Source organism: the organism of the source record quoted next, unplaced genomic scaffold (genome assembly GCF_019419815.1).
Source record: "Pyrus x bretschneideri cultivar Hongxiangsu unplaced genomic scaffold, Pyrus_bretschneideri_v1 Contig4, whole genome shotgun sequence".
Lineage (NCBI taxonomy): Eukaryota > Viridiplantae > Streptophyta > Magnoliopsida > Rosales > Rosaceae > Pyrus > Pyrus x bretschneideri.
Genome location: NW_025999723.1, coordinates 2,609,579 through 2,637,488, shown reverse-complemented (window position 1 = coordinate 2,637,488; position 27,910 = coordinate 2,609,579). Strand labels below are relative to the sequence as shown.

The following is a 27,910-nucleotide window of genomic DNA, read 5'->3' as shown; positions in this document are numbered from 1 at the left end:
TCTCATCAGCTGGGGAAAAAGCAGCTTTTAGCAGAAGCACGGCCAGTCACTCTGCTTTTGCACATAAAATGATGCCAAATTGCAAAGCCATGCATGTTGATGTTTCTCACCTGCTTCTGCTTTTCTCACGCAGAGTCACTTCAGAAATCTTTCTAAATCTTCCATTTTTGGAATTCCTTCACGCAAACCAAAACAAGCTTTTCTCCTCTTTTTTTCCCATCAATCCCAACCCTTAATTTTTCCCAAAATCTAGCAACAAATCCGTCTTCTTGTTCCTTCTTCTAATCTAAATCAGCTCTCTCGAAACGTGAACGCTTCAGCTCTTCTGATTACTGTTCTTGTTCAATGGACTAGTGCACTGCAGACTAGGCATGTGGTCATCGCGAAACTTTCCTTCACTTGTTGCTGCCATTAATGGCTTGCTTACTTTCTTAAGAACCCTAGCTAGGGTTTCAATTTTCATGCAATATATGTGATGTATTGTTCCTCTCAGCTTCTGCCGCTTCTAATCATTAACTAAACTATTTAACAAGAAGTTTTAAATTTGACAAAAGAATGATAAAACGTTTTAAATAAAATGATTTCGACAGGCACTTTCTTTCTTAGTTACAACTTCGTTTATTTTTGTCTTTTAACTTCACTTTGATTTAATCAATTTGCAAAACAGAAATGAGTAACGGTGTATAGCGGGAGTAAATGAGTACGAAAGTCACTTACCTAGTCTAAATTGTGGGACACTGCTTGGCTTAAACATACAATGAGCAATTCCTCATTAACTACTAGTCACGATTTCAAATTATTGAGATGAATCTCATATTGACGAGAAGCCTTGCATAAGCTTATAAGTAAATTAGTCTATTCCGCATATTGCCAATTGTTTTATGATGTAACCTTAGCTTCCTTTACAACATATATCAAAATGTCTCATTACAACTACAAAGTGAAATTTTTTAGCATATATATTAAAATCTAACTCTGCTTGTGTAAGTTTATCTTACGCTGCCGATTTTAAGGCCAGATAGAGGTTAGGTAATCAACAGCCGCCACTCCATTTTCACGTCGAATCCCTAAGTCATGTTAAAAAAATCTAATTTATAGGCAATCAAGGATGAGCCATCTATCCGTTTTCTTATATTATTGGGAATTTTGGCTTTGAATTTTTTGGTCCAAAAGAAAAAGGGGATCAAATGTTTGATACTACTTTTGGTGGCAGAAGATCTTCACAGGTGATATAAGATCCCTGAAAATTTTGCCTGAAATCTGTTCTCTGTTGGGCCACTGGCACTAGCACTGGCACGACCACCGCCACCGCCACCAACTCATGCCATACAGCTTCAATAGGACAAGGCAGATGCCCCCGTCCTTTGTGTAAAAGCTTTCTGCCCATATCAGCTTTCTTCAGTAGACAAAAAACACAAACTGATACCCTCCCTACCTTCTTTTCTTTTTAATTTCATTTGGTTGCTAGAATTATTCAAATCTTTATACTTTTTTTTCAACATTCCACGCCCCTATACTATTGTGTTTTTCTTTTGTTGAAGCTGTGAATAATTTTTTAGTGCAGTCGCCGAGTATCATAGCGCAATTGATCGTTGGTTTGATTAACTGGTTTAATATTGATGATCGTCGGTTTGATTAGTACAGGTTTAATATTAATGACTAACAACCGTTGAATATGATCTAATGACTTCATAAACGTCGACAATCAGGCCTCGTTTGACAGCTCGGACTGTACTACCTATTTTTGTCGGATATGATAAATAGTCACCGGATAGTACTGCCTAACTTAGTCAGGCGTTTGGTGTAGTATCAGACTAATGACAGTATTATTTATACTGTGTTTGGTACTGAACCGGATAGGACAAGGGAAAAAACAATTTGACAAATCTTTGTTTGTTTGTTGAACTTTTCTCATATTTATACCTTTTGAAAACCACACAAATTTTCAAATAACAAAAAGAAAAATAGTATCAAATTTCACAAATGCATTCCTCATTCTTCAAGTTCAATAAAAAATTAACACAAAATACTATCAAATTTCATACCTCTGATCTACTAAGTGCTAAGACAGAACAAATAGGCACAGGAAGCACTTCACCTAAAAGCACTTAAATCGTAAGAAAGTTGGAGAACAACCAGATTAACCGCACAACCCAGTTAGCTAAACCCACCAGAAATCAAAAAACGCATGCAGCAACACAAGTCCAACTATTGAAATATCAAAACATCACTGACAACCCATTTCTCTAAAAGCATTAGAAACTCGATGCCCAATTCACAAAACCCACCAAAATTTGATCCCGGTGGGTGCAAAATCTTAAACATACACAGCAAAAATAAGAACCCATATAAATAAAAATTGGAACTTTATACTCAAAATTGAAGAGACATACCGGGCAAGTTGCAATTTTTGGGTAGTTGGAAAAAAGTAGCAGCGTAACGATAAAGGCGAGGAGAAAGTTGGGGGCGAATGGCGAGGAGAGAGAGAGAGTGAGGGGAGAAAGAGAGTGAGCTTCTGGAGAGGAAGAGAGAGCATCTGGAGACCGCCATCTGGAGAGAAAGTAGAGAGCGAGAGAAGCCCAGGAAGAAGAAGAAGAATAAGAAAAATGAAAAGACGAATTGTGATGCAAACGAAGAAGAAGAATTTGAGAAGACGAACCTGGGATTCAGACGAGAGAGGAGTGCGTTTGGAAAGGAAGAGAGAGCGTCTGGAGAGGAAGAAGGGAGCGAGAGAAGCCCGACTAAATTATACTGTGGATTTGGACGGTATAAGGAAGAGGGTAGACACCGTATAAAAAAGGTGGGCCCGTATTATTTAATCCGACGCCTATTTAATCCAAATGGACACCAAATATCGTATTCTGTATTATTAGTATTATCCGGTATCTTATACGGCGTGCCAAACAGGAACTCAATGTTTTTATATACCGAGGAAATTTTGAGATATGAAGTAGCAAACTAATTAAGGTTAAGATTATGGATAAAATGAAATGAAATGTGGCAGAGACATGGTGCGCCTCAAAAAAGAGAAAATTTATGTTCATGGTTTGCTTCCTAAGAAGGGACAGATCAGCCGCAGGGGCAGTCCCCCCTCTACCTCCCCTCCCCCTGTAAACTCTCATGTCTCATCAAATATCACTATCCCGAGTCCTCTGGCTCTCCGTCACCATCGACTCGAGGGCTTTTCGCGTCAGTTCACCTTAGAGGTTGCACACCTATGATTCTAGCGTCGAGGAGAAAAATTTTTGGGGAATAGGTTACAGTTGGGAATCAATTCCATATGAAAAAGATAAAAGATTTTGCATGAACTTAAAAGTAAGTTGAGTTATTTTTGATATTATCAATTGGTTTGTTGTGGAACTTCAAATTTTTTTCATGTTATCAAAGCATGTGTGAAGCTTAACGGACACACGTTCATCACATCACCCACTTGATGTTGTCTATGTATTAGGTTTGAAAATTCTCACGAGTGAGGGGGCTTATTGAGAGTATCAATCTACATTGGAGAAAAAAGGGACCGTTCATGCCAACTGTTGTGCACCCCTCACGAAATTACAAGCTCTCATGTATTTTAGACTTATACAATTCACTCCAGCGTCATTTGATGTGAAAATTGTCATAATTAAATTATTGTAATTAAGTTTGTATATGGATGATAACCTAAGTCAAAGTATTTGAGGGTCTGTGTAAGACTATTTCTGAATTCTGAAACAACAAAAGTATTATTGTTGTTATAATTATGTTTGATAGAAAAACATATGTACAATAGAAGAACTTATTATTTGTTTCTTTAAGATGCATTGCTAAACATTTTCAAAGTCGTACTTAATTTTTTGTAAAAATTCTACATGGTTGCTTATAAAAACTAAATGCAATGAATCCCATCATGGAAACTAATTGTACGTGTTTCGTTCTCAATTAATGAATATTGTACTTTGTTTCAAAAAAAAAAAAAAAAAGTGTTGATCCTCACCATTTTTATAGAAATCTTCAAGAAAAAAAAATTAGAAACCAAAAAATGGAGAGTGATGATTTTTAGATATAAATGTTCTACCACTTGGTGATTTCAATGCAATTTATTTACCACTGTTTGTCTAATATCGTAAATTTAGCCATTTTCTGGGCTTACCAATATTGGGAATTACAGAAATTCTTTTTTCTGTATTCCAAAAATATTTTGTATTTCCAAAAAATTAAATTTATTGTTGATACCAAATTCGACCGATATTACTTAATAGAATAAGACTTAGTTATTATTGTAATCAATTACAAACCCTTTTTGAAACACCCCGACCAAAATCAAGGCATGAGCACGCTTTGATTTCGGTCAGTATTTGTCAATTTTTATATTCCTTCAAAATTTCAGTAAGCGCAGGAAAAAAAAGTAGAAGTTGGGTCACATTTTATCCATTGTGTAAACTTGGAACTTTCATGGAGTTGAGCGGCAAAGGTACAAATAATTGTGAATTTACCCCCATCAATAAACAATAAGTGGAAACAATTATCAATTGTCTTCTCAACTTATGATCTTCTTTCAATTTGCTCCCTCAACTTTTAAGTTGTATATGAGCTCCTTAATCTTACAAAATGCTAATTTGTCCACAATTGTTAAATTTGAATTTGGCTAAAGTATTTACACTTATTTGATACAATCACCATATCTGATCGTTAAGATGGTCATATTCTATGTTATAGCTTCGTCCACTCGATTTAATGAGAATAACAGTAATTATGGGACAACAATAAAAGTTAGGGAGTTTTAACGAAAAGATCGCAATACTGTTCACTTTAACGAAAAACTATATTTTTACACTAAAAAGTCAATCATGGTACTATTCACTTTACCCTTTATTTTGTCCTTATTGTTAAAACTCAAAGTTTTCAAGCTTTTTCCATTAATTTTTCTTAAAAATTACACAAAGTACTTATTTCTAATCAATCATTGCAAATACATCCATTACATGGTGCTAATAATAAGGAAAAGATGGAGACATGTCACATGACATGCAAAAAAACAGAACCCGTATTTTCCGAAGCACCTGCACGTTTGAAAATACAAAAGATATGCTAAAAAGAGACAAAAGCCGGATTCTATGAAGTAGCACAGAGTAGGGCACTGGTGGATCTATATGTTAAATCTAGGAAACATATTGAGGTCAGACCCAAATTCAAGAAATATGTGGGTCACAAAAGGGGCTCATTTGCAAATTTAACAGAATCGCCGTTACGAGAGTACAAGTCACGTGAGCGGTGCATTTCTTCTCCTGACCGAATTAATAACACTCCGTCGTCCTCGTCTTCGATCTTTTATGGCCTCCTTGGCAAACACACAACTCGCAGAGAAAAGCTGTGGCGTTCAAGCTCTTCTCAACGTTTGTGAAATGACCTATTAGCCCCTCTCTCCACCGCTATTTCTCTCTGCAAAACACAGGTTCCGACCCCTCTTTCTTCTTCTCAAATTGCGCTTTCATGGCGTCAAAAAAGCCTCTGTTTTTAGTTATTTTCATAGTTTTTGAGTCCCTCTGTCTACTCGCCAATGGCGTTTCCCACCAAAACGACCAAAACCCAGAACAGGAAGCCCTTCTTTACTTCAAAACCGCCCTCGGAAACCCCGCAGTGCTCTCCTCGTGGCGGTCCTCCGCCTCGCACTGCGACTGGGTTGGCGTTTCCTGCCATTTCGGCCGAGTCACCGAGCTCGCCCTCCCGTCCCTCTCCCTCAAAGGCCCGCTCCCTCCCTCCCTCTTCTCCCTCTCCGACCTCGCCGTGCTGGACCTCTCCTCCAACCTACTTCACGGCAAAATTCCACCTCAAATTCTCAACCTCAAACACCTAAACCACCTCTGCCTCACTGGTAACCAGCTCTCCGGCGAAATACCGACCCAAATCGTAGAGTTGACTGAGCTAGAGACCCTGAAGCTCGGAACCAACCTTTTCACCGGGAAAATCCCGCCGGAGCTGGGATATTTATCTCTGCTTCAAACCCTGGAGCTCTCCAGTAATGACTTCTATGGAGATATTCCGACCCAGATTGGAAATTTGACCCGGCTGAAGTTCCTGGACCTGGGCAACAACGCCCTCTCAGGTTCTCTTCCCTCTGACCTGTTTCCAAAGCTTCAATCTTTGGCTTCCATGGACGTATCACGCAATTCACTCTCTGGGGCAATTCCACCGTCAATTGGTAGCCTGAAGAATCTCACGGACCTCTACATTGGCAGCAATCATATCTCCGGCCCGTTGCCCCGCGAAATCGGAGAGCTTTCGCGGCTCGAAATTTTGGACGCTGCTTCCTGTTCCATAACAGGGCCGTTGCCGGAAGAGATTTCTAAGCTGGAATCGTTGACCAAAATTGACCTCTCGTACAACCCATTGAGGTGTTCGTTCCCAAAAGGCGTAGGGAAGTTGCAGAACCTGAATCTTTTGGCTTTGGTTTTCACAGAGCTTAATGGCTCTGTTCCTGCAGAGCTAGGGAACTGTAAAAGTTTGACGACTTTGATGCTTTCGTTCAATTCGCTTTCCGGGCCGTTGCCTGAAGAGCTCTCTGAGCTTCCACTGATGACTTTTTCCGTTGAAAAGAACCAGCTTTCGGGCCTCTTGCCTTCCTGGCTCGGAAAATTGAAGCAAGTTGAATCGCTTCTGCTTTCGAGCAATCTGTTTTCCGGGAAAATTCCACCGGAGATTGGCAACTGCTCTATGCTGAGGTTACTTGGCTTGAGCAATAACTTGTTGACGGGTCCGATTCCGGAAGAGATTTGCAATGCGGGTTCGCTTTTGGAGATTGATCTCGATAGCAATGACCTCTCGGGAACAATTGACAGCACGTTTGTCAAGTGCAAGAACTTGACGCAGCTCAACTTGGTGAACAATCGGATTGCCGGCGCAATCCCTAATTACCTTTCGGAGCTTCCACTCATGGTGATCGACCTTGATTCGAACAACTTCACGGGCACAATACCGAAAAGTCTTTGGAATTCGGAGAATTTGATGGAGTTCACAGCTTCGAACAATCAGCTGAGCGGTTCAATTTCGAATGAGATTGGTCGGGCAGCTGTCTTGGAAAGGCTCGTCCTTAGTAACAATCGGCTGACAGGAAAACTTCCTAAAGAGATCGGAAATGTCAGCAGCCTTTCTGTTCTAATATTGAATTCGAATCTTCTGGAAGGGAACATTCCGGCGGAGCTTAGCAAGTGCACCGGCCTTACTACATTGGATCTGGGAAGCAATCAGCTTAGCGGCTCTATCCCAACGGAGCTATCAGAGCTAAGCCAATTGCAATGTCTGGTACTTTCTCACAACAATCTATCTGGTTCAATTCCTTTGAAAAAATCATTGTATTTTCGACAAGCAAATATCCCGGTTTTGAGCTTTGTGCAACATGTTGGAGTGTTTGATCTGTCCTACAATAGGTTGTCGGGTGCCATACCTGAAGATTTGGGTGACTCTGTTATTCTGGTGGATGTTTTGATCAGCAACAACCTGCTCTCTGGTGAAATTCCAAGGTCCCTCGCTTGTTTAACTAACCTTACAACTTTGGATTTGTCTGGGAACATGCTCAGTGGTTCCATTCCTCCTGAGTTTGGTGATTCGCCGAAGCTTCAAGGCTTGAATCTGGGAAATAACCAGCTTACGAGTACCATCCCTGGAAGCTTTGGTCGTTTAGGAAGCTTGGTGAAGCTTAATTTGACTGGTAATAAGTTATCTGGTTCTGTACCCGTGAGCTTTGGGGAATTGAAAGAGCTAACTCACTTGGATTTAAGCTCGAACAAGCTAGATGGCGAGCTTCCTTCATCTTTGTCAAGCATGCAGAATCTCGTGGGGCTGTATGTTCAGGAGAACCGGCTTAAAGGTGGTGTTGATAAGCTGTTCTCGAATACCATAGCTTGGAGGATCGAAAAGATGAACTTGAGCAATAATTTCTTTGATGGGGTGCTGCCCCATTCTCTTGGTAATCTATCATACTTGACGGATTTGGATCTTCATTCAAATTCGTTCCAAGGAGAGATTCCTCCAGACCTTGGGAATTTGATGCAACTTGAGTATTTTGATGTTTCAAGTAACAAGCTCTCTGGACAGGTTCCAGAGAAAATTTGCAGCCTCATCAATCTGTTTTACGTGAACTTGGCAGAAAATAGGTTGGAAGGGCCAATTCCTAATAGTGGTATTTGCCGGAACCTGTCAGAAAAATCGCTTGCCGGTAACAAGAAACTGTGTGGGAGAAGTAAAGATTTGGATTGCCATGCCAAGAGTTTTGATGAATCAGCATTGTTTAATGCCCGGGGAGTTGCTGCTATTGTAGTTGGAAGTGCTCTAATCTTTATTGTTGCAGCTTATGCTGTAGTAAGATGGATCACCCGAAGCAGCCGGCATGATCCTGAAGAAGATGAAGAAAGCAGGTTGACTAGTTTCATGGAACATTATTTTCTCAGGAGCAGCAGATCACAGGAGCTTCTGAGCATCAACGTTGCCATGTCTCAGCAGCCGCTTCTCAAGCTAACTTTAGTTGACATTCTTGAAGCCACCAACAACTTCTGCAAGACAAACATAATAGGAGATGGAGGCTTTGGAACTGTGTACAAGGCCACATTGTCTGATGGGAAAACTGTTGCGGTTAAGAAGCTAAATGAGTATAAAGCTCAGGGACATCGAGAATTCATTGCCGAAATGGAAACCCTGGGGAAGGTAAACCACCAAAATCTCGTTCCATTACTGGGGTACTGTTCTCTTGGCGAGGAGAAGCTCCTCGTTTACGAGTATATGGTAAATGGGAGCCTCGACATTTGGCAGAGAAATCGGACTGGAGATCCTGAAGTCCTAGACTGGGACAGACGTTTCAAAATTGCAATGGGTGCAGCCCGCGGCGTGGCTTTTCTTCACCATGGATTCGGCCCCCATATCATCCACAGGGATATCAAAGCCAGCAACATCTTGCTCAACGAAGACTTCGAGCCCAAAGTTGCAGACTTTGGACTTGCAAGATTGATCAATGCCTGTGAGACTCACATTAGTACTGATATAGCTGGAACATTTGGCTACATTCCACCTGAGTATGGACAGAGCGCGCGGTCTACCACAAAGGGAGATGTCTATAGCTTTGGTGTGATACTGCTCGAGTTGGTGACAGGGAAAGAGCCAACCGGACCCGATTTCAAAGATTTGGAAGGCGGGAATTTAGTCGGGTGGGTTTTTCAGATGCTGAACAAGGGGAAGGCTGCTGATGTTCTTGATCCGACGGTGCTTGACGCGGATTCGAAGCGCACGATGGTTCAAGTGTTGAAGATTGCCTGTGTGTGCGTCTCTGATAACCCAGCTCAGAGGCCTACAATGCTTCAAGTGCTGAAGTTTCTCAAAGGGATTAATGATGAGTAAAATGTAGAGTTTTATGGCAAAGAATTTGATAACAATGATGATGTAAACTAATTAGGAAGGGACGTAAGGCTTATAAACTAATGGTATAATTAGTCTGCTAATCTAATCAAAAGCTGGAGTTATTTAATTAAGCACCATTTAGTTTTCATGTGTTTGATGCTTGAGTTTCTTCTATCCATTGATTTTTTCGTAGCAATATCGGAAAATTTAGAGAAATATAAGAAACTTTTAAATTTCGCCCAAAAACGACATATTTCTTTAATATTTCCGACATAATGGTCCACTGTCGACTATATGACAAATCCTTAAAGTTTTATTTTAAATTTTCACGTTTTTGAACAAATTTTCCTCTATTGAAATTTTGCCAATTTGAATACCAATATTTCTATCGACACTAATATTTTAAACACTGGACCGAAAATATGTTATAATCCATCTTCAATTAAGATGAACTACTCAATTTTGAGTTTCCTCGTTTTATGTTGAATTTGCCCAAACTCAAAATTTTGTAGGCTTCAATCAAACACACCACAATTTAGTCTTTACTTGTAAGTTTATATTGAGTTCGATATCTAATTATAGTTAAATTACGATGTTACATCAAGATTGACATAAATTCAACAATCTTTAATCAGTTAGATATTTAAACACGAAACTCAATGAAAAGTTGAAAAATAAGGTGATGCAAAAATAAAATAATTTATATTACCGATAAACACAAGAATTTTGAGCCGTTAAATCTTTCATATTGATTCGTTGCTTTGGTATGGTCTTTCGCAACTTAATTTCTTGTAGGCTTATTATTTCACCTTTTTCTTTTTCTTTTTCTTTGTCTTTGTGGGAACATTTGATCAGATTCCATGCGGAATATCATGCAAAATCAAAAAGGCAGAAGACAAAACAAAAGTGTTATTTCTAAAATTCATAAAGCAAAAAGAGTAGACAGTCTAAGAAACTTCTTGAAGGGAATGGCCCCCCCCTAGAGGTTGACGACGCACGTGAACCCATTTTTAACACGTGCCTCAATCCTGGTTCTTCCAAGTACAACTCCATCTAATATCTACCGTTGCTTCTAACTACTGATCAGTTGCACACCCTCTGATTAGCCATGTGGCATTGCTTCAGCCACGGCGTTTCCTTATGACCAATATCCGACGGCTCTGATTTAACCTCGCTACCACTCGGTTGCTGAGGCCGCAAGTCGGTCTCATCGTTCTCTACGCCGTCGCCGCCGGCCTCTCTCGCGCGCTTGGCCCCAATCACCACCCCGAAAAGCTTCGGACTCGCCTCTTCTTCCTCTTCGTTCTTCCTCTTTCCGGAGAAACGCTTCCGGGGCATCAACTCCAGCGGTTTTAGCTCCGGGAAACCGTTCTCCGATTGGGCGCAAGCGTAATTCGATACCATGGTGAAGATGTTGTTGCAGAGGGACTTGACCTCCGCCAGCTCCTTGGTGAGCTGCACGTTCTCTTTCCTCAGCCTCTCGTTCTCGTCCATAATCTCCGACGATGCTCTGATCGGCGACGAACTCGAAGACATCACCTGCTCGTCGCCGGAGTTCGACGGGGAGATCATCGGTTTTGCCGTCGAAACCGCCCAAACCGACGCCACCGGCGGCGCCGGAGGGTTGATTTTCCGGCGTTGTATTTCGCAGAGAAGCCGCTTCCCGCCTCTCCGAAAGCTATCGTTCAAGAATTCCCATCGGTCCGGCACAACCTTCCGAAATCCCTGAAATTCGAACACAAAACATTCAGAAATTAATAAATTCCAACCGGAAAATCGCCGGAAATTGAAGAATCGAATTCAAGATGCTTACGTAGGTGTTGAGCTGCCGTACGAAGCTGGAGAAGTTGTTGTGCTTGAAGTACTTGGGGAGCAAATCTCTGGCGAAGACGGTGGGGTTCCAGACGACAAAGCTGGATCCGTCGTCGTTCCATGAGATGACGTCGTCGATTGAGGGGTCGTCGACGAGCTGATACGTCTTGGTCAAAAACGGAGTTGGAAGAGCTCGCTGCGACGACTCGCCGGACGTGGACTCGCCGGTCGGCTCCACCGGCGTCGGAGCCATATCGAAAGCCGCGCCTCTAACGGAAAAGGAAAATTGAAATGGAAATTTGGAAGACGATGAGAGAGAGAGAGAGAGAGAGAGTGGAAACCAGAGGGAGAGAGAGTTGGGTTGGAGGGATGAAGGTGGGAATCGGTTATGGTGGTTCTAGAAGGTTCTTTGGGGGAATTTATAGGGTGGGAGGTTAGGAAGATGATGAGAGGGAGAGGGAAGAATCGGAGGGAACCCACACGAAACTCTTACCATTTTCGAGAAACTTCCGGGTCAGATTTTCTTCGGTTGCGTGCACGTGGCGGCTTATGAGAGGTTGGTAGGGATGGAATAAGTTTGTGTGAGAATTGCCTTATGGTAGTCAATTTCGATACAGGATACAGTTCCTCTACAGATCGATCTGGATTATTGAAATTTAATTCAACTATTACAAATAAAGAATTTTTTTAATAGTTATAATAATTATAACTATTGGATCAAATTTCAATGATCCAGATCTATTGATCCCTAAATTCAGATCCTAAGAGGATATGTGTCATTCAATAAATTAATGGTATGCTTATATGGTTTCGAAATTATTGCTTTTATGATTTTTAAATTAGATTTGAATTTTGATAAAATATCATACTTGACTATTTAAAGAAAACCTATTCGATGTTGACTTAGGTCATCTTTAATGAAGATGTAAAAAATGTTACATAGATATATAACAGTAACAAATGACGTATTATTTACTCCAATTGAGATGATAAAGCTGACATGAAAAATGAGATGTTAGATATTAAATGCTAGCATATTTAAGTGTCTTTTATGTCAATTTTGCTATTTTCAAAGGCATTTCACTTGCCTTATCTTAAATGCTAACAAATTTAAGTATTTTTTTAAATTATTTTTAAACAATCAATGCCTTTTTTTTTTCTTGTTTTTTTTAAAAAAAAAAACATAAATGAAGCAATAAATTTTGGCATATCAGATGGAAGAAAAATATCGACAATATATCTAATTGTCAAGTCAGCCATCAAATGGAAATTTGATGTTTTGAATTTAAAGCCTTCTTTGGAGATGCTCTTATAGAACTGTATTTATGATCAGAATTGTTCATATTTGTAAAAAAAATTGTTAAAATTAGGATCTTTTCGTCATTGAATTGTATAAAAACAATCAAACAGGATTAATAAAAGTAAAACCGTCTAATATTTGTAATAATAGATTGACTAAATGACCTACGTTTAATTTATTTTTTGTCTAGATGATCTTTACAAAGTAGCTCCTAAAATGAACGGTTTTGACTTTTGATCATAGCACAAAGCTCTGTGATTCGAACATTGAGAAGTTTGAGTAGGAGTTTTTACTTATCCTTAAGCAGTCAAACATTGTTCATATCTCTTGGTGAGCTATACGTAAAAATCGAAACACGGGCTAAAACTCTTTTTGTAAATCTTCAAAGAAGCTTTCGGTATGCCATATTTTAAGACGGGATAACCTCCCTTTCGCTAAACTTTTCAAAACCAAACGAAATCAAAAGTACTATAAAATGTTAACCACAATCTGTACTTAAAAAAATCAGGTTTTAGATCCATTTGAATAAATAATATAAATAGACATATTGTCATGTACTATTATAAATTTATGTCTCCAAAATTTAAAATAATAACGTTGATAACTTCAGGTAATGGTTTAAATGTCTAACACAAAAAAACATCTCTCAATCATATCTTTTCAACTTTCTCGACTTAGAACCTTTTTTTTTTTTGTTTTTGAGTTTTAACAAAATACTTCGGTAATGTTCACTTATAACAAAAAAATCATATTTTAACTTTTTTTTTTCTGATGTTATTCACTGTACATTTATTTATCATTTTTCATTAAAACTAAAGTTTTTTTTTAACTTTTCGTTAACTTTTTTTTTTTTTTTTTTTGGTCGAAGATTTAGAGCCGCTTTAACCATTATATTTAGGTGATGTGCATTTGTCACCATTGGATTGGAAATGATCTTAATCTTAACAAAGGTAAAGAGAGAGAGAGAGTGTGGTCACATGGTCTGGTAGAATCTGTCACGCGTGGGGCGAAAAAGCGAGGAAAAAGCAGATAAAAGTGGACTAAAGATGCAAAGCAACCAAATTGCAATCTTCTTCCTCTTATGGCTGCCGCTCCACTTTTTAATTTAATTAATTTATGTAAATGCTTTTTCCTTGGTAATTGGTGTGGTCAATGTATCTATCTTAAGTCCAATCTTGTTACGATAATGATGTTGAAAATAAATTGTTGATGGGAGGAGAGATTTTATATGGATTTATAAATAATTGGATTACTTCTCATATTGCTAATTAATTTTACGATGAAATTCTAACTTTTTTATAGTATTAGAGGAAGTTCACCAACGTGCGAAGCTAAATGGCCATACGTGCTCTACGTCACCCCGTTGTGTTGTCCACATGTTAGGCTTGAAAATTCGCCACACCTGAGGAGGCGTGTTGAACCTTGCATAGGCTTATAAATAGTTACACTACTTCCCATATTACTATTTAGTTTTAAAATGGAACCTCAACTTCTTCAAATGATAAATGAATATTGTGAAGCAACCTACCAATGAAAATGCATTACGCATTTGTCACTTTACATATTAAGAAAGGGTAGTGTTATCCACATTCATTTTGTCTTCTCACACACACACACACTATCAAAAGGGTTATAGAAAGGGAACCCGTCCACTTATTTCATTCGACATTATGGGGCTGAGGCCCGCCAAATTCAACCGACTTTTGGATAACAAAAAGGCGAGCTGATATGCTTTGATCAAGGAAAATGCCGCTTTGAATCTAATGAATTGCAGAATATCAATAGCCAATAAAAGTGTGAGATGTAACAATGAGTGTGTGAATAACATTATTCTTAAAAAAATGGTTTTTACATCTCCTTTCTCTTCCTCCACATGCATTTTTGCTTTTAACCTACCTTTAAATTTAACAGAGCAAAGACAAATCAAATGTCGGCTTTGAACAAGATGTGCAAGGTTACCAAAAATAAGTGCAAAAATCATTTTTCGGGCTGTGTAAGTTATTATTTTTCAATAAATGTATGTGATACAAATTGTGGTTTTCGTACAATACTCATCATCATATTTAAACAATTGCGGCAATCAATTTATTTTGTATCCCCAGTTCACAGCATGAAATCATGTCTTCGACTCATATCATAACACGAGGACTAGAAACATCAAGAAAACAACTCTAGAATAATTTTGATCAGCAAGATAAACAAAATCTAGTCATTTGGGACAGCAGAAACAATGTAAAACATTTAATTTTGACTGCAAATGACAAAAATGGAGTGCAAAAATCGCGATCTTACACAAATATTTACCGTCTATGGGATATATGATTGGTGGATTTAGTATTAGCACATGGTATAATTATGTAGTCTCCCTAACATTCCTGCAACTAACGTGATGGATCTTTCACATCCTAACACTCCATCTTGGCCCATCATATCAGATCCACGCTTATGAAACTTATCACAATGCGAGATGCGAGTTAGGCTAGTTGATCATGACAGTACTTCCGTCATAATATAGAATGTTCCGGGAGGAAATCTACCCTACGAGAGTGCAGGTTTTTAGTTTGTAATATGGTTTTCCATAACATCACATTCCTGCAAACTTCCAAAAGATACATAGAATCTTAATACATTTACAGCTACAACATACTTCCAAGATAATAACAACCATCCTTGCTTAATAAGTACAAGCCGGACATGTTTCATAGGATTCGTCACAAACATTGCATCAAGAAACCAACTCATCAAAACACATATAACTTGCCTAGCATTCGCTTCGATTTTACCAAGTTTTGTTCAAATTGCAGTTGATCATTTGATGGAAAAAAACGTGTATAAGTACAGATACAAAGAGAAGCTAAACATATTCGCAAACAATTTCCGGGGACATGCTCAGCCAGTTAATCAAAGTTGTACGGGACTCAGTTATACGCTCAAAATTGAATCTAATTTGCCACGAGTTATGACGTTTACAAAAGAAAATACAATAGCAGAACCCTAACATGTAGTAAATGAGTGTGAATCAATGTAACAACAAAATAAACAGAGGAGGCCAAAGTATATACCAGATAATGCGTTCGATCCTCCCTTCCCCCTTCCCTCCAGGAGGCAGAATTGCACTGGTCAAGCAAATCAAAATTCTGTTACAAAGCACAATAACACTCTCACTCAAAATTCGTGAAAAGTCCAACTCAAGGATTAATTTGAAGGTTGAATCAGCAGATCAAAGTCGTCAAGTCATGTACAAAATGCAGCGCCGATAAAGAAAAATGGTCGCTGAACTGTAAATCGTCCAAACAAAGAGGATCCACCAAGCCATAAAGAGAGCCACTTCTTTCACAAACGCAGAGCAAGGAGCTAGACTACAAATGTATGGGTAATTTTCCGGAGAGACACCATCGATCTGAGACAATCCAAGAAAGAGGAACAACAAAACGGGTGGTCCAAGGAACTGTAGAACTACAAGGCATAAGTAGTGATTGTGCAAAAACACCTTAGCCCTACTGAAATCCAAGTCAGGAACCCTGCTAGCATGCAACCATTGATACCAAGACAGCAATGCCTCGTTCAAATACATTTGTATGTTCGGGCGTAAAGCAACAATCTGTACTAAACTCGTAGCCAGCAAGCACCAAACCCTAAATTTAGCAAAATCCGAAGGTGAAAATCCGATATTTCCAAACAACATATCCGCACTTCCACTCTTGCGATCGATGTTCTTGTTCACGAACATTCCAGCCAAGGGATTAATCCACAACAAAACGGTGAACACAATCATCATATGATTCACATACAGAACGGCTCTGCCAAACCAATCACATGACAGCATTACCAAATCAGACCTAATCTGATCAGTTCCAAGCCAAAAACACCTCGCACTCTTCACTGCCGGAATAAATAGAAAACCCGAAAAGCATCCCATCAAAACAGCAATAAACATCTTCCCGAACCCATCAATAGACTCGAAATTGAAATCGAAAAACTTAGGACTAAACGTGAAGCAAATCGCATTGCCTAAAACCAACCCCACAGCCACCAAAATCACACTCAATTGCTTCTCGGACCGCCTCGAAGCGGATTTCTCATACGCAACTTTACCAAGCAAAACCAACAGCTTAGAAACACCGGCAAATCCCAACAAAACCGGAACAAAAACCCCATTAACTAAAAACCCAGAATTTTTATCGTCCGATTCGTTATTCAAGTACAACAACTGAAGCAAAAGACATGAAATTGCAACGAAAGAGAAAGTGAAGGCATTGGAATACTCATTGAAATATAGGCGGGTTTGGAGGTGGGCCTCGTCGAGCTTGAGGCGGAAGATCTGAGCATTGTTTTCATCGAACTCGGGGTTGGATTTTGACTTTGACCGCTTCCTGAGCTCGGGGTTGGATTTGGAGGGCTGCCCAGATGCGGAATCGGGGCCGTCGGGGCGGCGGATGGCGGCCCGGACGCCGCTCTGGACGTTGTCGGGGTGGATGTAGGTGTGAAGGCCGCGGAGAAAGAAGACGGGGATTTTGAGAAAGGTGAGGAGGAGGGTGAGAGTGAGGGAGAGTGAGATTTGGAGTATCAGATTCTTGTAGGTGATCAAGAATTGGACCATTGTTTACTTGTTGGTTTGGGTTTTGAAAGACCAGAGAGTGCTGTGGAGTTGGGACAAATGCTTTGGGCGTTACAGAGAGAGAGAGAGAGAGACAATGTGGGAGTTTGAGATCTTAAGATTGATTGGCTTCTAAACTTCTTCTGAGGTTGTTGAAGTGAAATGGGATCCTCTACATGCTTGTTCTTGTTGGTCATCCGGATTCACTTTAGGATTCTCGCATCTTAGTCATTCATCGTGTATCAGCGGTTAGAAATTATTTTATTTTTTTATTTAAAATTAAACACAAATAGTATTTGATGAAAAATAACTATACGATATAAAATGAACGGTTAAAATGTAAGAATTCTTAATACCCCACAAAATGAATCCGCAGAGGATTTCTTTCCGTTCTTGTTGCTTTTTTTGTACTCTATGTTGTTGTCAAGGTCATACTTTGTTTTTGTGGTAACTGGGCTCCTTACCTTTGGGCCTGTAGAAGGGGGATAGCTTTCTTTTTCAATGACAATCCAATTAGAATAGCCCACACGGTTAGCCTAGAGGTGGTAAGCTGGTGGACTAAGTCGCTCATTCGATCAGTCACAAATATACTCTCCGGTATTCGAGTCGTGTTTAGAATGATTTTCATATTGATGGAAGGAGAAATTTTGCATATGCTTATAAGCAAGTCTCATTTTGCCAATTGGTCTTATTGTAGAACCGCATCTTTTTTAAGGTTGGATCAGCATATGGTGGATTGTTCGATTCTTGACGTTAGTGAATCACACTATGGTGGATAGGGAAGACTGAAATACCTTTGTGAATTTTCTTCGACTTCAAAAGAGTGAATTTCCATGACAAAATCACCAGCTGATCCCCTTTTGAAGAAAAAAATAATTAATATTCATGATTCACGAAATATCTGGATTGTGACTACACAAAAGGAGAATTTGAATTATGTGATGCCCCTTCAATAATTTTGTGTTGATCAATCCACACAAACACATCCAATGACAAAAATATCTGTCCAAGTCAAAGTCATCATACTCTATCCCAAAAGATAAGCTTTTTCCCGGAATTAAAGATCAAGGCTTGGTACTCTTTCTTCATCCATTTCTTATTGTCCTTTTTCTCTTCTTTCAATGAAAAATCAATTAAAACATCGCTATCATTTACCCGCCAAATAAAAGAAAACCCTAGAAATAATTATTAACAATAATGTTATTTTTATCATATTTTTATACTATAATTGTATATTATTTTAGGTGACATTTGATGTAGACAATCACATCATCTAAATTAATTAGCATTTAAATTCAAACTGTTAATCAATAATTAATAAAAAGATTGTTAATTAAATGATGATTGAGGTATACGAAGAGCCTCATTCTTACTTCCCCTATCCATTATGCTTCTTCTTCCTTCCCTTTACTTTTTCACGCCAGTTTTTAAAATTGATTTCTATTGATTTCCATGATTATGGTCAAGCCTTATAGAATTTACTCATATACCAAAATAACCATTGATATCTATCTCCAGACTCATGCCCCGTGGCCCCAATTCTCATTCCCCTTCAAGTATTTATGTGTCCAATCTTCATTGGTACTCCATGGTTGTTCATCTCGTAATTTTTTTGTTCTTTTCAAAATATTTTTTTTGTGATTTAAAGGAAGGATTTCATCTGATTATTTCATTTAGTAATGCCTATTAGCTTTCATGCGAATTAGGAGTCAAAATCAAATTTGTCTATCAGATTAAGGTTCATACCCAACTAAGTTACCAACACTAGAGGGAGATCTTCAAGTCTGCAATTTTCCTTATTTAAGTATTTTAATTAATAAGAAAATTGAAATTAAATGATATAGCTTGTCCAACTCATCTACCACTTAAGATAGTAAAGAAATGTTATATAGAATTGTGGTAAGAATATCATTACTCAATTATTAATGCTAAGATTAACGTTAGCAAGATCTAATCATATCCATGGATGGCCGGTTGATCTGATCAGTTGATTGGTGCAGCCACTGCCAGCTGATCTGGTACATTAACATTTTGTTGCTCTATCTCATCTTTATCACCGGCCGTTCTGATTTCAATCTGTGGTACCACCTGCGGTGGGGACCCGCAATTAATTAAGCAAATGGTATTTATCAGTTAAACTTTTGTGTTATAGGGTTAATTGCCAACCTGATCTTGTGATGTTTTGGAAGGCTGAGATGATACCGTCCTCGATCTTTTTTCACTTCGACCGGCCATTCTGCCACCTAGACCAAATATCAATAACACAATAAGTACATTTTATTACCACTAGCAAAAAAAAAGTACTAAATGAAAATTAATACAATAAAATAAATCACATAACTACTAAATAGTGCTCGATGTTTAAAATATCTACGAAATTATAGATATTTTCGTTGAAATATTCGAAAAATCAATTATCAATATGGGATGAAACGCAAACTTCATCCTGTATTAGCGAGATATGGAAAATCAATAATATCAACTATATTTACCGATTCACTGCATAAATTTTCCTGGGATCCATGGCAGATTTTGAACTTTTATTATTATTTTTATTTTTTAGAAAAATTCTCTAATTTTTACTAAATCTGAATGAGTTGATATACTCACCCAATGTCTATTTTCATAATTTTCTTTAAAGGCAACTGATATTGATATTTTTTTATTAAATTTTCATGTCGATATTCTACATATATCGATATTTTAAACACTGCTAACAGCCTAAAACCACACCTCACAATATCTCAAGGTATATTTGATCAGTATTTTACGTATACTAGGTTTTCTAGGTGCTGTTTAGACACAATTTTTTCTAATAAACGATATTATTTACAAATTTTTTTTAACAAATTCCTGGCGAGAATTGAACCTAAGACATTTCACTTATAAATAAAGAGGAATCTCACTAGATTGTAGTACTAAATGACATATTAACACATTTTAGACGTTAAGCACAAGGCATAGAGAAATTCGAATAATTCAAACTCAAGACATAGTATAATCAAACTCGGATTTGAGAGGATTTTAAAAGACTTTAAAATCTTAATATAGTCAATTAAAAGATTTTAAAGAATTTTAGAACCTATTCAAATCTAAGTGTAGTCAATTAAAAGATTTTAAATGATTTTAAAATCCATCCAAATCCAAGTGTATTAAAAAAATTAAGATTTTGAAGGATTTCAATAAGTTGTGGATTTTGTGGGATTTGAGAGTAAGAAGTATATATAACCAAGTTTAAAAAGAATCCAACCTCACCCCCTAAGATTTCAAATCCTTTTCCATCTGAGCAATCCTCAAATCTCAACCAACCTCAACCACACACAGGTAACCACCGTATACTTTGGTGGAATCTCTTTTTGTAAGCATTTCATAGTATTGCACACAGTTTGAGCTAGGTTTTTGGACGATGGTGATGATTGTTAGTGGTGTAGTGTTCAAAAGCTCACCAAAGTTACGTTGATCTATCAATTGAGAAAGAGATAAAGTTGTAGTTGTGTGAAAGGAAACCCAAAAAGAGAGGGATAAAGTGGCTATTGAGTATAGTAGGGTAAGGGGAAAGATTTTTTTTTTTTTTTTTAATAAAAAAATTATATGAAAATCCACCACAATCTACTAAAATCTACAAACTTAAATCCATTCAAATTCTTTAAAATTCATATAAATTTTGTAGGAATCTTAAATTCTCCTAAATCCTATTAAATCTATCACTTTTAAAATCCTTTAAAATCTTAGTTTGACTACACCCTTAAATTAACGTGTTGTTCTTCTTCAAATACACCACGAGGAAAATGCGTACAATAAAAACGGACCAGACCTAACTAATTAATAATATAACAACATGTAATTAATTACCTTGTAAGGAGTTACGGTTTTTGGTGATTCTGCTGCTGGTTTTGAGATCCAGGGTTGAGTCGGAGGTGTCCGGCAAGTAGCGGTCGAGACGGGGAAGATGAGGAAGATGACGGTGATCCTTGTTCTTCTTCTTCTCAAACATGGCACGCACGAAGGATTCCTCCATGCTGTTCAAAAACTTGACGTGCTTCTCGTTCGTCCACGACATGTTAACCGGGGACAACTCCATTCTCACTAGTTCCGATCTTAATTCGGCCGCCACCTACGGTGGTTTGGAGAGGAAGTAGCTAGGTTATAGCCCCCGGCTAATGGATGGTTGAAAATTATGAAGGGGATGGTTGGTATGTTGCAGGTTGGCTATATATATATTTTCAAATTGGAGGTTTTGGAAGGGAGTTTGGAAGAGCTGTGGGAGGATGGCACTAGCTGTCGTCGACCGACATGTGTTTGGCTCACCAGAATTTATCACTTTCCAAATATCCCAACTCACTGGACCTCCCAAAGATATTAATCGTAGCAAATTTTAGATTTTTTTGTGTGGAGATCCGAAGGATATATTTCTTTGCTAAGATATTTTATATATTTATTTTTAAAAAGAAATAGTTAATGGGCTTGTAACGACAATCTACTCTTTCAAAACTGAAAAGACACACAAGTACATTTCATTCTGTCTTAATCAATCTTTAGTAAGATATTTAGTATATTAATTAGTGGTCTGCCATTCCATTAAAGGAAAATTAACGAAAAGTTCAAAAAAAATTTAATTTTAATGAAAAATGACAAATAAATGTGTAGTGAATAATATCAGGAAAAAGTAAAATATATGATTTTTCGTTAAAAATGAACAGTACCGAGAGTGCTTCGTTATAACTCTATTCAATTAATGCATAGAAAGAATAATCGTCTAAAAGATATTTTTATGGAATACTCGAAAGATGATGAATGAAGGTAATATTTGTACGTAAGTTATGGAATAAAAATGTCTAGGTTTTGTGGGTGTTTATCATCAATGATCTATGAAGTTGATCAAACTTATCATTTTAATCTCTCATTTTCAAATTCAATCAATGCCGTCATTTACATTTTACTATTGCAAATCAATTTCGTCTTTCCATTTAGATTTCGTCAGCTATTCTATTAGTTTGTTGATGTGGCACACATGTCAGACCCACAAATCCAATTAAATGGTAACACGTGGATTACACAAAATAATTAATTCTTTAAATGATTTAAAATTCTAAAAACCAAAATAAAAAATGGACAGTATGGGCTAGGGGAGACCATCAATTTTATATAAAAGTTTATCGAACACTCAAACACTATTTTTTAAAATATTTTGTTAAAAGCTCTTTTACAAGAAAAAAAAAAATTTACGAAACACACAGTTGCTTTATTTTACAATTATTTATTTTCATAACATGATAAAAATTATTTTTTTCTAAAACCACAACAATACCAATTTAACCCTACCTCAAGTGCACAACAACATCTAGATTTTCAAAAACAAGAAAGTGCCTAAATAACTATCCAGCAAATATCCAACAAGGAAAACAAAGGGTCGACCGGGCGGGTAGCGCGAGTACGAAAGCTTTTGCGCAGTCGAGGAGGCATAGAAAGTGGAGCACGCAATTAACAATTTCACAAGAAATTTTTTATTATAACAGGAACACGAATGATGCATTACGTGTTTTTATATAAGTGGTGATAAATTTTATTTTTAAAATTATTAACTTTTTAACACACATATCCTACTATTTATATAATGATACGTGATATACTATCACATGTACCGGTTACACTGAAAAATCTCTTCAATCTCACGGTCTATGGTGGGCCCACATTCAACAGGTAATCGCGGTCATTCTAGATTGGCGTGGCGAGCTCGTATAGCTTCCTCAGGGCTCTGACCCAAAACCTCACTCAACTTATAGACCACCATCTCAAACAACACAAACAAAGCCCCCTCGTACACGCTCCCCATCGGAAGCAACGGCCGAGATTTCATCACATCCCCACCATCATCCGCCATGGTCTGTGCTGGCACGTAACCAACCACGCTAGCGTGCCTCGCACACGATCCACTCTCCGGCTGCGCCGTCAGCAGCAGGACTCGACCGCCGTTCGATCGGGCCACGGAGCAAATTGCATCCACAGTAGAAAATCCACCCGGACCGGCTGAGGCTATGAGTAGATCGGCAACTGCGATCGGGGGAGTGGTCATGTCGAATACCATGTGGGCCGAGAGCCCTAAGTGGGCAAGACGCATACACAGCGCCTTCAGCATTAGGCCCTCTCGGCCCACCCCGTAGAGAAAGACACGGCCTTTTCGGGCCGCTGTGGAAGAGAGCTCGGTGACCAAAAGGTCGAGGACCGGCGGGTGGGGGTGGGTTGGTTTGGTGAAGATGGAGGCTAAGTGGCTGCATATTTGTGAAGCAAGCTCTGAAGCCATTGCTCTGAGTCTCAATGAATCATAAGAGAGCAGCGATGAGTGTGAACTATAAATGTGAGTGAGATGTTGCCAATCAGTGACACGTCAGCATTAAACAACATGTCTCTCGTTCTCAGAAATTGTTTTGATAAGGAAATAAAGTTGAACTATTTACAAACGAAAAACACAATAGAAAGATACAAATTACAATCAGATGAGCATAGAAGGAACCAAAAACTGTAATCCAAATGTCAGTGAAATGATCAAAGAAAGTCCCAGCTTTGGCTTGATTTTCTAAGCTCCGTTGGCCGGAGGTCCGGAAGAGGTTTTGGTTGATGCGGTACCATCTTCATCGATATCTATTTCTTTGACACCGGCAGTAAACGAAGAGGAGCCACATTTCTTCTCCTTCTCCATGTTAACATCCTCGTCCTCTTCTTCATCGTCGAGCAAAGAACCTTTCCGCCTGAGTTCTTTTACTTTCTGGAATTCATCATAATGGGCTCTTCTGAGCTCCCTAAAATTCTTGCTTTTCTCAGAATCTGGCAAAGTCCGACAGCAAAAAGGCAGAACAGTCAGCCACATGTCAGTAAAGGAATTGTTGATGAATGGTATAAATGTAACTGAGGGGCAGAAGAATTTGAAAATATGCCGGACTTTTTGAACTGGGCACGGGGAAAATGAGAACAAGACGAGGATTAGGCAATATCGGAAACAAAAGTTCCGACCATTAACAGAATATAATGAGGGCAAGTTTAGAGGCAGTAATAACCCCTAAATATGTTCATTGAGATCTAATCTCATGTGTCTTACATGAAGTAATGTCATCTGATGCAACTTCAATCATATCCATGTATCAGTCCAGTTGTATAAATATTCTAATCAACAAGCAGTGGATGACTAAAATATAAAACTAATCAGCCGACTGGAATGAAATATAGTGAGAAGTGTAACGAATGGCGATCGAAAGGGTTAACTTAAGGAGAAAAAGGAAGAGGATATGAATGAAAACCTTCATCATCTTGTTCCATAGCTTCTGCCTCATCTTCAGAAGATGTCCAGCCAGTAGATTGTAGCTTGTTCTTTCTACTTGATGATGCCACATCACTCAAAGCAGTTCGTATTGCTTCTGCATGATCTGCATCACCAACACAATCGTCGAAGGTACCACTCCCTCGTATAGGAGACAGAGATCCTGAAAAGATTATAGAGCCATAAAAAATGATAAGTTTCCACATGTAAGATAAACACAATTTTTTTTTTTTGTCAGGAAACAAGCGTTGAAAACCTACAGCCAAAGATTACTATATGAAGTTTTTAAGAAAAATACAATAAAGATAAAGACTTCGGTGTTCATGCATATACAGTTGACATGCCTGCACAAAAAGAAAAGTAAGACAGAACCCAACATACCATCCTCATCATCGGTCATCATGGGGTGGTATGGCGTCTTCGGCTCAGTAATTTTCTGTCTCACAGGTTTATTTGCTTCAATTTCTCCTATATTATCCTCGTCCCATCTAACTCGGCCTCTGCCACTCAATAAGCAAAATCTAAAATCAGTATCAAGCATATGATAATAAACAGAAAGTATGCACCTTTCTACAAAACAAAACCATCTCCTAAAGCATGACTTAATGCAACATTTCTAAGAGTTTAACACAAACCAAACCCGAAACGTATAAAGAATTCAACAGGCGACAGATTGAATTACTTCATTTTGCTAAGCAGCTGATCTCCACACAAGCACCACAACAACAAGCAACTGCTCAATTGAATCGATTTCTCTGAAACAAAATTCGAAATCGTCGTTAATTTCTCAACATTAAGCCAAACAAACCCAAAACAATCAGATTCTAGGCCATCAAACCTGCATTAACGAAAACGAAATATACACAAACAATAACCTAAACCTAAAAATGAAAAAAAGGGGAAAATTTCAATTAAATTTCTTAGAAATTAAAACGCACAATAAGCACAATTATCCAGTACAGCCACGGATCAATAGCGCATTAAAACCTTAACCAACCTAATCATCAAAAACGAAGAAAATGAACCTTCGGAAACATGGAAACGGTCAATTAAACAGTAAGTAGGTTAAAGGATCGGAAATTTTCCTTTTCCTTCATTTTCCTGCGTTTTCCGGGAAAATTTGAGCCAAAAAAAATCAAATTAAAAGTAAGAAATACGAAAAAGAGCAGGAAATATAAATAAATTCTGGTACCTTCTTACTTCCTCGGGAGAAAAATGAACGTTCGTTCGAAGAGGTGAATCGAATTTTTCGTTCCTGGTTTTATGATTTTCCAGGTTTACTAAATTACCCTGACGAATATCATTTAATATCGCTTGAAGCCATCAAAGGGCTTTCTAGAGTGTGCAGATCTCGGACCGTATATTCAAATTACAAGGAAAATAATCCTCGTCGGATCATTTTCTTGTGAATTCTAAAATTCTGCGATCGTAACTGTTCATTGTACATCGTATGGTAAAAAATTATTTCAAATTTTAAAATTTAAAATTAAATATAAATAATATCTAACGAAAACTGATTGCACGACGTACGATGAACGATCTTAACCGTTAATCATACATTGTGGGGTTAAAAATCATTTTAAAATTAAATATAAACAATATCCAAAAAAATTGATTGCACGATGTACGATGAACGATTATGATCGGAAGATCTCTATAATCCCCAAGAAATAGATCCAGCGAGGATCATTTTCCAAATTACAACACTATAATCCAGCCACGTTAGCCAAGGATTTTCATGAAGAAATTTGATTAAATTATGCCTTGAATTTATGAGTGAGATAATTTTTGCAAGGAGTTAAACCAAACCATGAACAATTACGACTAACTACTTTAAGTATTAATTTTGTTATTCGTAAAAGTCAATTCGAGATAACGCACTTATAAGTAAAGAAAATACAACTAACTTTGTGGAGGGCACCACATCCGTTGAGCAAGAGCACATGAACTAAATTTAATCGTAAATTAACGTGGACACAAATTATGAGTGAAAAAAAACGGTATCACACTTAATTTAATTAAATAAGATTATTGATTTAGATTGACACACCCCGACCGAGATCAGGGCGTGCTGGCCGTCACCCGAAGGTGACTAACCATGTGCGCGTGCGGAAGCTAATAAGAAGGTAATATAAAAGTACGAATAATTAAAAACCTAATAGCATACAAAGTACTAGTGTATGTGAGACACAATTCAGAGCAAGTCTACAACAGTCCAAAAGGAAAAGATACGACATATGTACACCCGAAGGTGACCCTACAATGGTGAGTGTCTGTCAGAAATGCCGAGACGCCCTCTGGGATAAACCACCGAACTTGCTAGACCACTAGAACCTGGAGGGGCGCAAAAACAAAAGCGTGAGTGGGCAAAAACAAAGTTCTTTGAAAACTCTTTAGCAAAATACATTCTAACCCCTCGCCGTAAAACCTGTATACTACCCAGAAAATGAACATATATACGTATGTATAGATATGTCAATCATGCTCCATGATATGCCATTCTGAAACTCGTAATCAAATATAAATGCTCAAACGTAAATCACATCAATAACATATAATCTAGCAGCCGGGAGTCACCTAACGTGACCTGTACGGCTGTAGATAGAGCTCCACGCTCAACTCAACATCTGAATCTGCACACGAGTCGGAACCACCTATTGTGGTCTGTACGACAAGCTGGGTGTAATATATATGTATGCTCTAGTGCTACGATCACGTGAAGCTGGGCGATAAATCGCGGGTCACCTACAAGTCGGAACCACCTATTGTGGTCTGTACGACAGGCTTGCACCTATCTTGGATCCAAGGCGAGCATGCGGTGCTGGTGAACATACACGTGAAGGCTGGGCCCTGGCCTCGGGCGGGAGCACTAACACCGGGGGTGCAGATTATGAACTCTCTAAGCATCTCAAACTACTATTGCATAATAAACAGGAATGCATAATAACGTGAACACCGCTTACCTGGCACTCACCTGTGCGTCCACAGCAGCAAATACACATTTATATATATATGTATGCCACTACTAATACATGCGATGATGCGTAAACAACATTCATATGATGCATGGCATAAAACAAACCCTTTTTCCATTTAATTTCTGGGAATTAATATGTATATAGGTATATACGGAAAACAAAAGCCCACTCACTGATAATTAGAAGGGTCGTAGCCCCCCTGCCTCGAATGTGAACGTTCGTCCTCGGGAAACGAATCACCTATACGCAACAAAGTTACGAAAACATTAATTTAAAAGCACCTAAGCAACTTCTCGTAATAACTTCTCATACATTGCTCAAATTGGACAATTGAATATACCAACGTGATCTACACAACCTCAGGATCACACCCATATTTTTAAAATAATTTTTGGACCACGCACGCGCCCCCACGCGCCGTCCTAGGCACGGACCCACGCGCCCCCACGCGCAGCCACGTGCACTGCACACTGACGGCGTCAACTGACGCCGTCAGGAATATTCCGTTAACCTGACGGAATATTCCCTAACTGAAGCCGTCACTGCCG

The 27,910-nt window shown here is 38.3% G+C and overlaps 6 protein-coding genes across 11 annotated transcripts; 1 reads left to right on the top strand and 5 right to left on the bottom strand.

The window, feature by feature from the left end:
- The first annotated feature begins 5,113 nt into the window (after positions 1–5,113).
- Positions 5,114–9,437, top strand: LOC125468735 (leucine-rich repeat receptor protein kinase EMS1-like). The gene has a single exon (XM_048565055.1). The coding sequence runs from the start codon at positions 5,470–5,472 to the stop codon at positions 9,361–9,363; it is 3,894 nt and encodes a 1,297-aa protein (XP_048421012.1). The 5' UTR covers positions 5,114–5,469; the 3' UTR covers positions 9,364–9,437.
- An 817-nt stretch (positions 9,438–10,254) lies between these two features.
- On the bottom strand, positions 10,255–11,499 carry LOC125468224 (heat stress transcription factor B-2a-like). The gene is made up of 2 exons (XM_048565025.1): positions 11,177–11,499; positions 10,255–11,088 (listed from the first exon to the last, which is right to left on the bottom strand). Exons 1-2 carry the CDS (start codon positions 11,426–11,428, stop codon positions 10,447–10,449), a joined length of 894 nt encoding a protein of 297 aa, XP_048420982.1. The 5' UTR covers positions 11,429–11,499; the 3' UTR covers positions 10,255–10,446.
- A 3,901-nt stretch (positions 11,500–15,400) lies between these two features.
- On the bottom strand, positions 15,401–17,179 carry LOC103960545. Its single transcript, XM_009373033.3, has one exon. It carries the CDS (start codon positions 17,073–17,075, stop codon positions 15,705–15,707), a length of 1,371 nt encoding a protein of 456 aa, XP_009371308.2. The 5' UTR covers positions 17,076–17,179; the 3' UTR covers positions 15,401–15,704.
- Positions 17,180–18,937: 1,758 nt separating this feature from the next.
- On the bottom strand, positions 18,938–21,363 carry LOC103960546. 2 transcript variants are annotated; one of them, XM_048565027.1, is made up of 3 exons: positions 20,925–21,363; positions 19,239–19,315; positions 18,938–19,148 (listed from the first exon to the last, which is right to left on the bottom strand). In XM_048565027.1, the coding sequence occupies exons 1-3, from the start codon at positions 21,151–21,153 to the stop codon at positions 19,056–19,058; spliced, it is 399 nt and encodes a 132-aa protein (XP_048420984.1). In that variant the 5' UTR covers positions 21,154–21,363; the 3' UTR covers positions 18,938–19,055. The 2 variants fall into 2 exon arrangements, with proteins under 2 accessions (XP_048420984.1, XP_018506237.2); XM_018650721.2 differs by having other exon boundaries at positions 18,938–19,160; positions 20,925–21,179.
- A 1,312-nt stretch (positions 21,364–22,675) lies between these two features.
- Positions 22,676–23,388, bottom strand: LOC103960547 (3-hexulose-6-phosphate isomerase). Its single transcript, XM_009373037.3, has one exon. The coding sequence runs from the start codon at positions 23,371–23,373 to the stop codon at positions 22,783–22,785; it is 591 nt and encodes a 196-aa protein (XP_009371312.2). The 5' UTR covers positions 23,374–23,388; the 3' UTR covers positions 22,676–22,782.
- A 49-nt stretch (positions 23,389–23,437) lies between these two features.
- Positions 23,438–25,730, bottom strand: LOC103960548 (protein phosphatase inhibitor 2). 5 transcript variants are annotated; one of them, XM_009373038.3, is made up of 5 exons: positions 25,577–25,730; positions 25,067–25,139; positions 24,766–24,890; positions 24,365–24,547; positions 23,438–23,894 (listed from the first exon to the last, which is right to left on the bottom strand). In XM_009373038.3, the coding sequence occupies exons 2-5, from the start codon at positions 25,069–25,071 to the stop codon at positions 23,647–23,649; spliced, it is 561 nt and encodes a 186-aa protein (XP_009371313.2). In that variant the 5' UTR covers positions 25,072–25,139; positions 25,577–25,730; the 3' UTR covers positions 23,438–23,646. The 5 variants fall into 5 exon arrangements, with proteins under 5 accessions (XP_009371313.2, XP_009371314.2, XP_048421834.1 ...); XM_009373039.3 differs by having other exon boundaries at positions 24,766–24,884; positions 25,577–25,729; XM_048565877.1 differs by having other exon boundaries at positions 24,766–24,884; positions 25,585–25,606.
- Between the last annotated feature and the right edge of the window lie 2,180 nt (positions 25,731–27,910).

What these genes read in the sequence shown, in the direction of transcription:
- LOC125468224 (XM_048565025.1), bottom strand. Translation starts at nt 11,428, where the DNA reads ATGGCTCCGACGCCGGTGGAGCCGACCGGCGAGTCCACGTCCGGCGAG. An exon ending in TACGGCAGCTCAACACCTAC is followed by an intron (nt 11,089 to 11,176) that starts GTAAGCATCTTG and finishes TTCGAATTTCAG; the next exon opens with GGATTTCGGAAGGTTGTGCC.
- LOC103960548 (XM_009373038.3), bottom strand. An exon ending in GATGACCGATGATGAGGATG is followed by an intron (nt 24,548 to 24,765) that starts GTATGTTGGGTT and finishes TAATCTTTTCAG; the next exon opens with GATCTCTGTCTCCTATACGA. An exon ending in TATGGAACAAGATGATGAAG is followed by an intron (nt 23,895 to 24,364) that starts GTTTTCATTCAT and finishes GGACTTTGCCAG; the next exon opens with ATTCTGAGAAAAGCAAGAAT.
- LOC103960546 (XM_018650721.2), bottom strand. Translation starts at nt 21,153, where the DNA reads ATGGAGTTGTCCCCGGTTAACATGTCGTGGACGAACGAGAAGCACGTC. An exon ending in AAACCGTAACTCCTTACAAG is followed by an intron (nt 19,316 to 20,924) that starts GTAATTAATTAC and finishes TATTTGGTCTAG; the next exon opens with GTGGCAGAATGGCCGGTCGA. An exon ending in CCAAAACATCACAAGATCAG is followed by an intron (nt 19,161 to 19,238) that starts GTTGGCAATTAA and finishes TCCCCACCGCAG; the next exon opens with GTGGTACCACAGATTGAAAT.
- LOC125468735 (XM_048565055.1), top strand. Translation starts at nt 5,470, where the DNA reads ATGGCGTCAAAAAAGCCTCTGTTTTTAGTTATTTTCATAGTTTTTGAG.
- LOC103960547 (XM_009373037.3), bottom strand. Translation starts at nt 23,373, where the DNA reads ATGGCTTCAGAGCTTGCTTCACAAATATGCAGCCACTTAGCCTCCATC.
- LOC103960545 (XM_009373033.3), bottom strand. Translation starts at nt 17,075, where the DNA reads ATGGTCCAATTCTTGATCACCTACAAGAATCTGATACTCCAAATCTCA.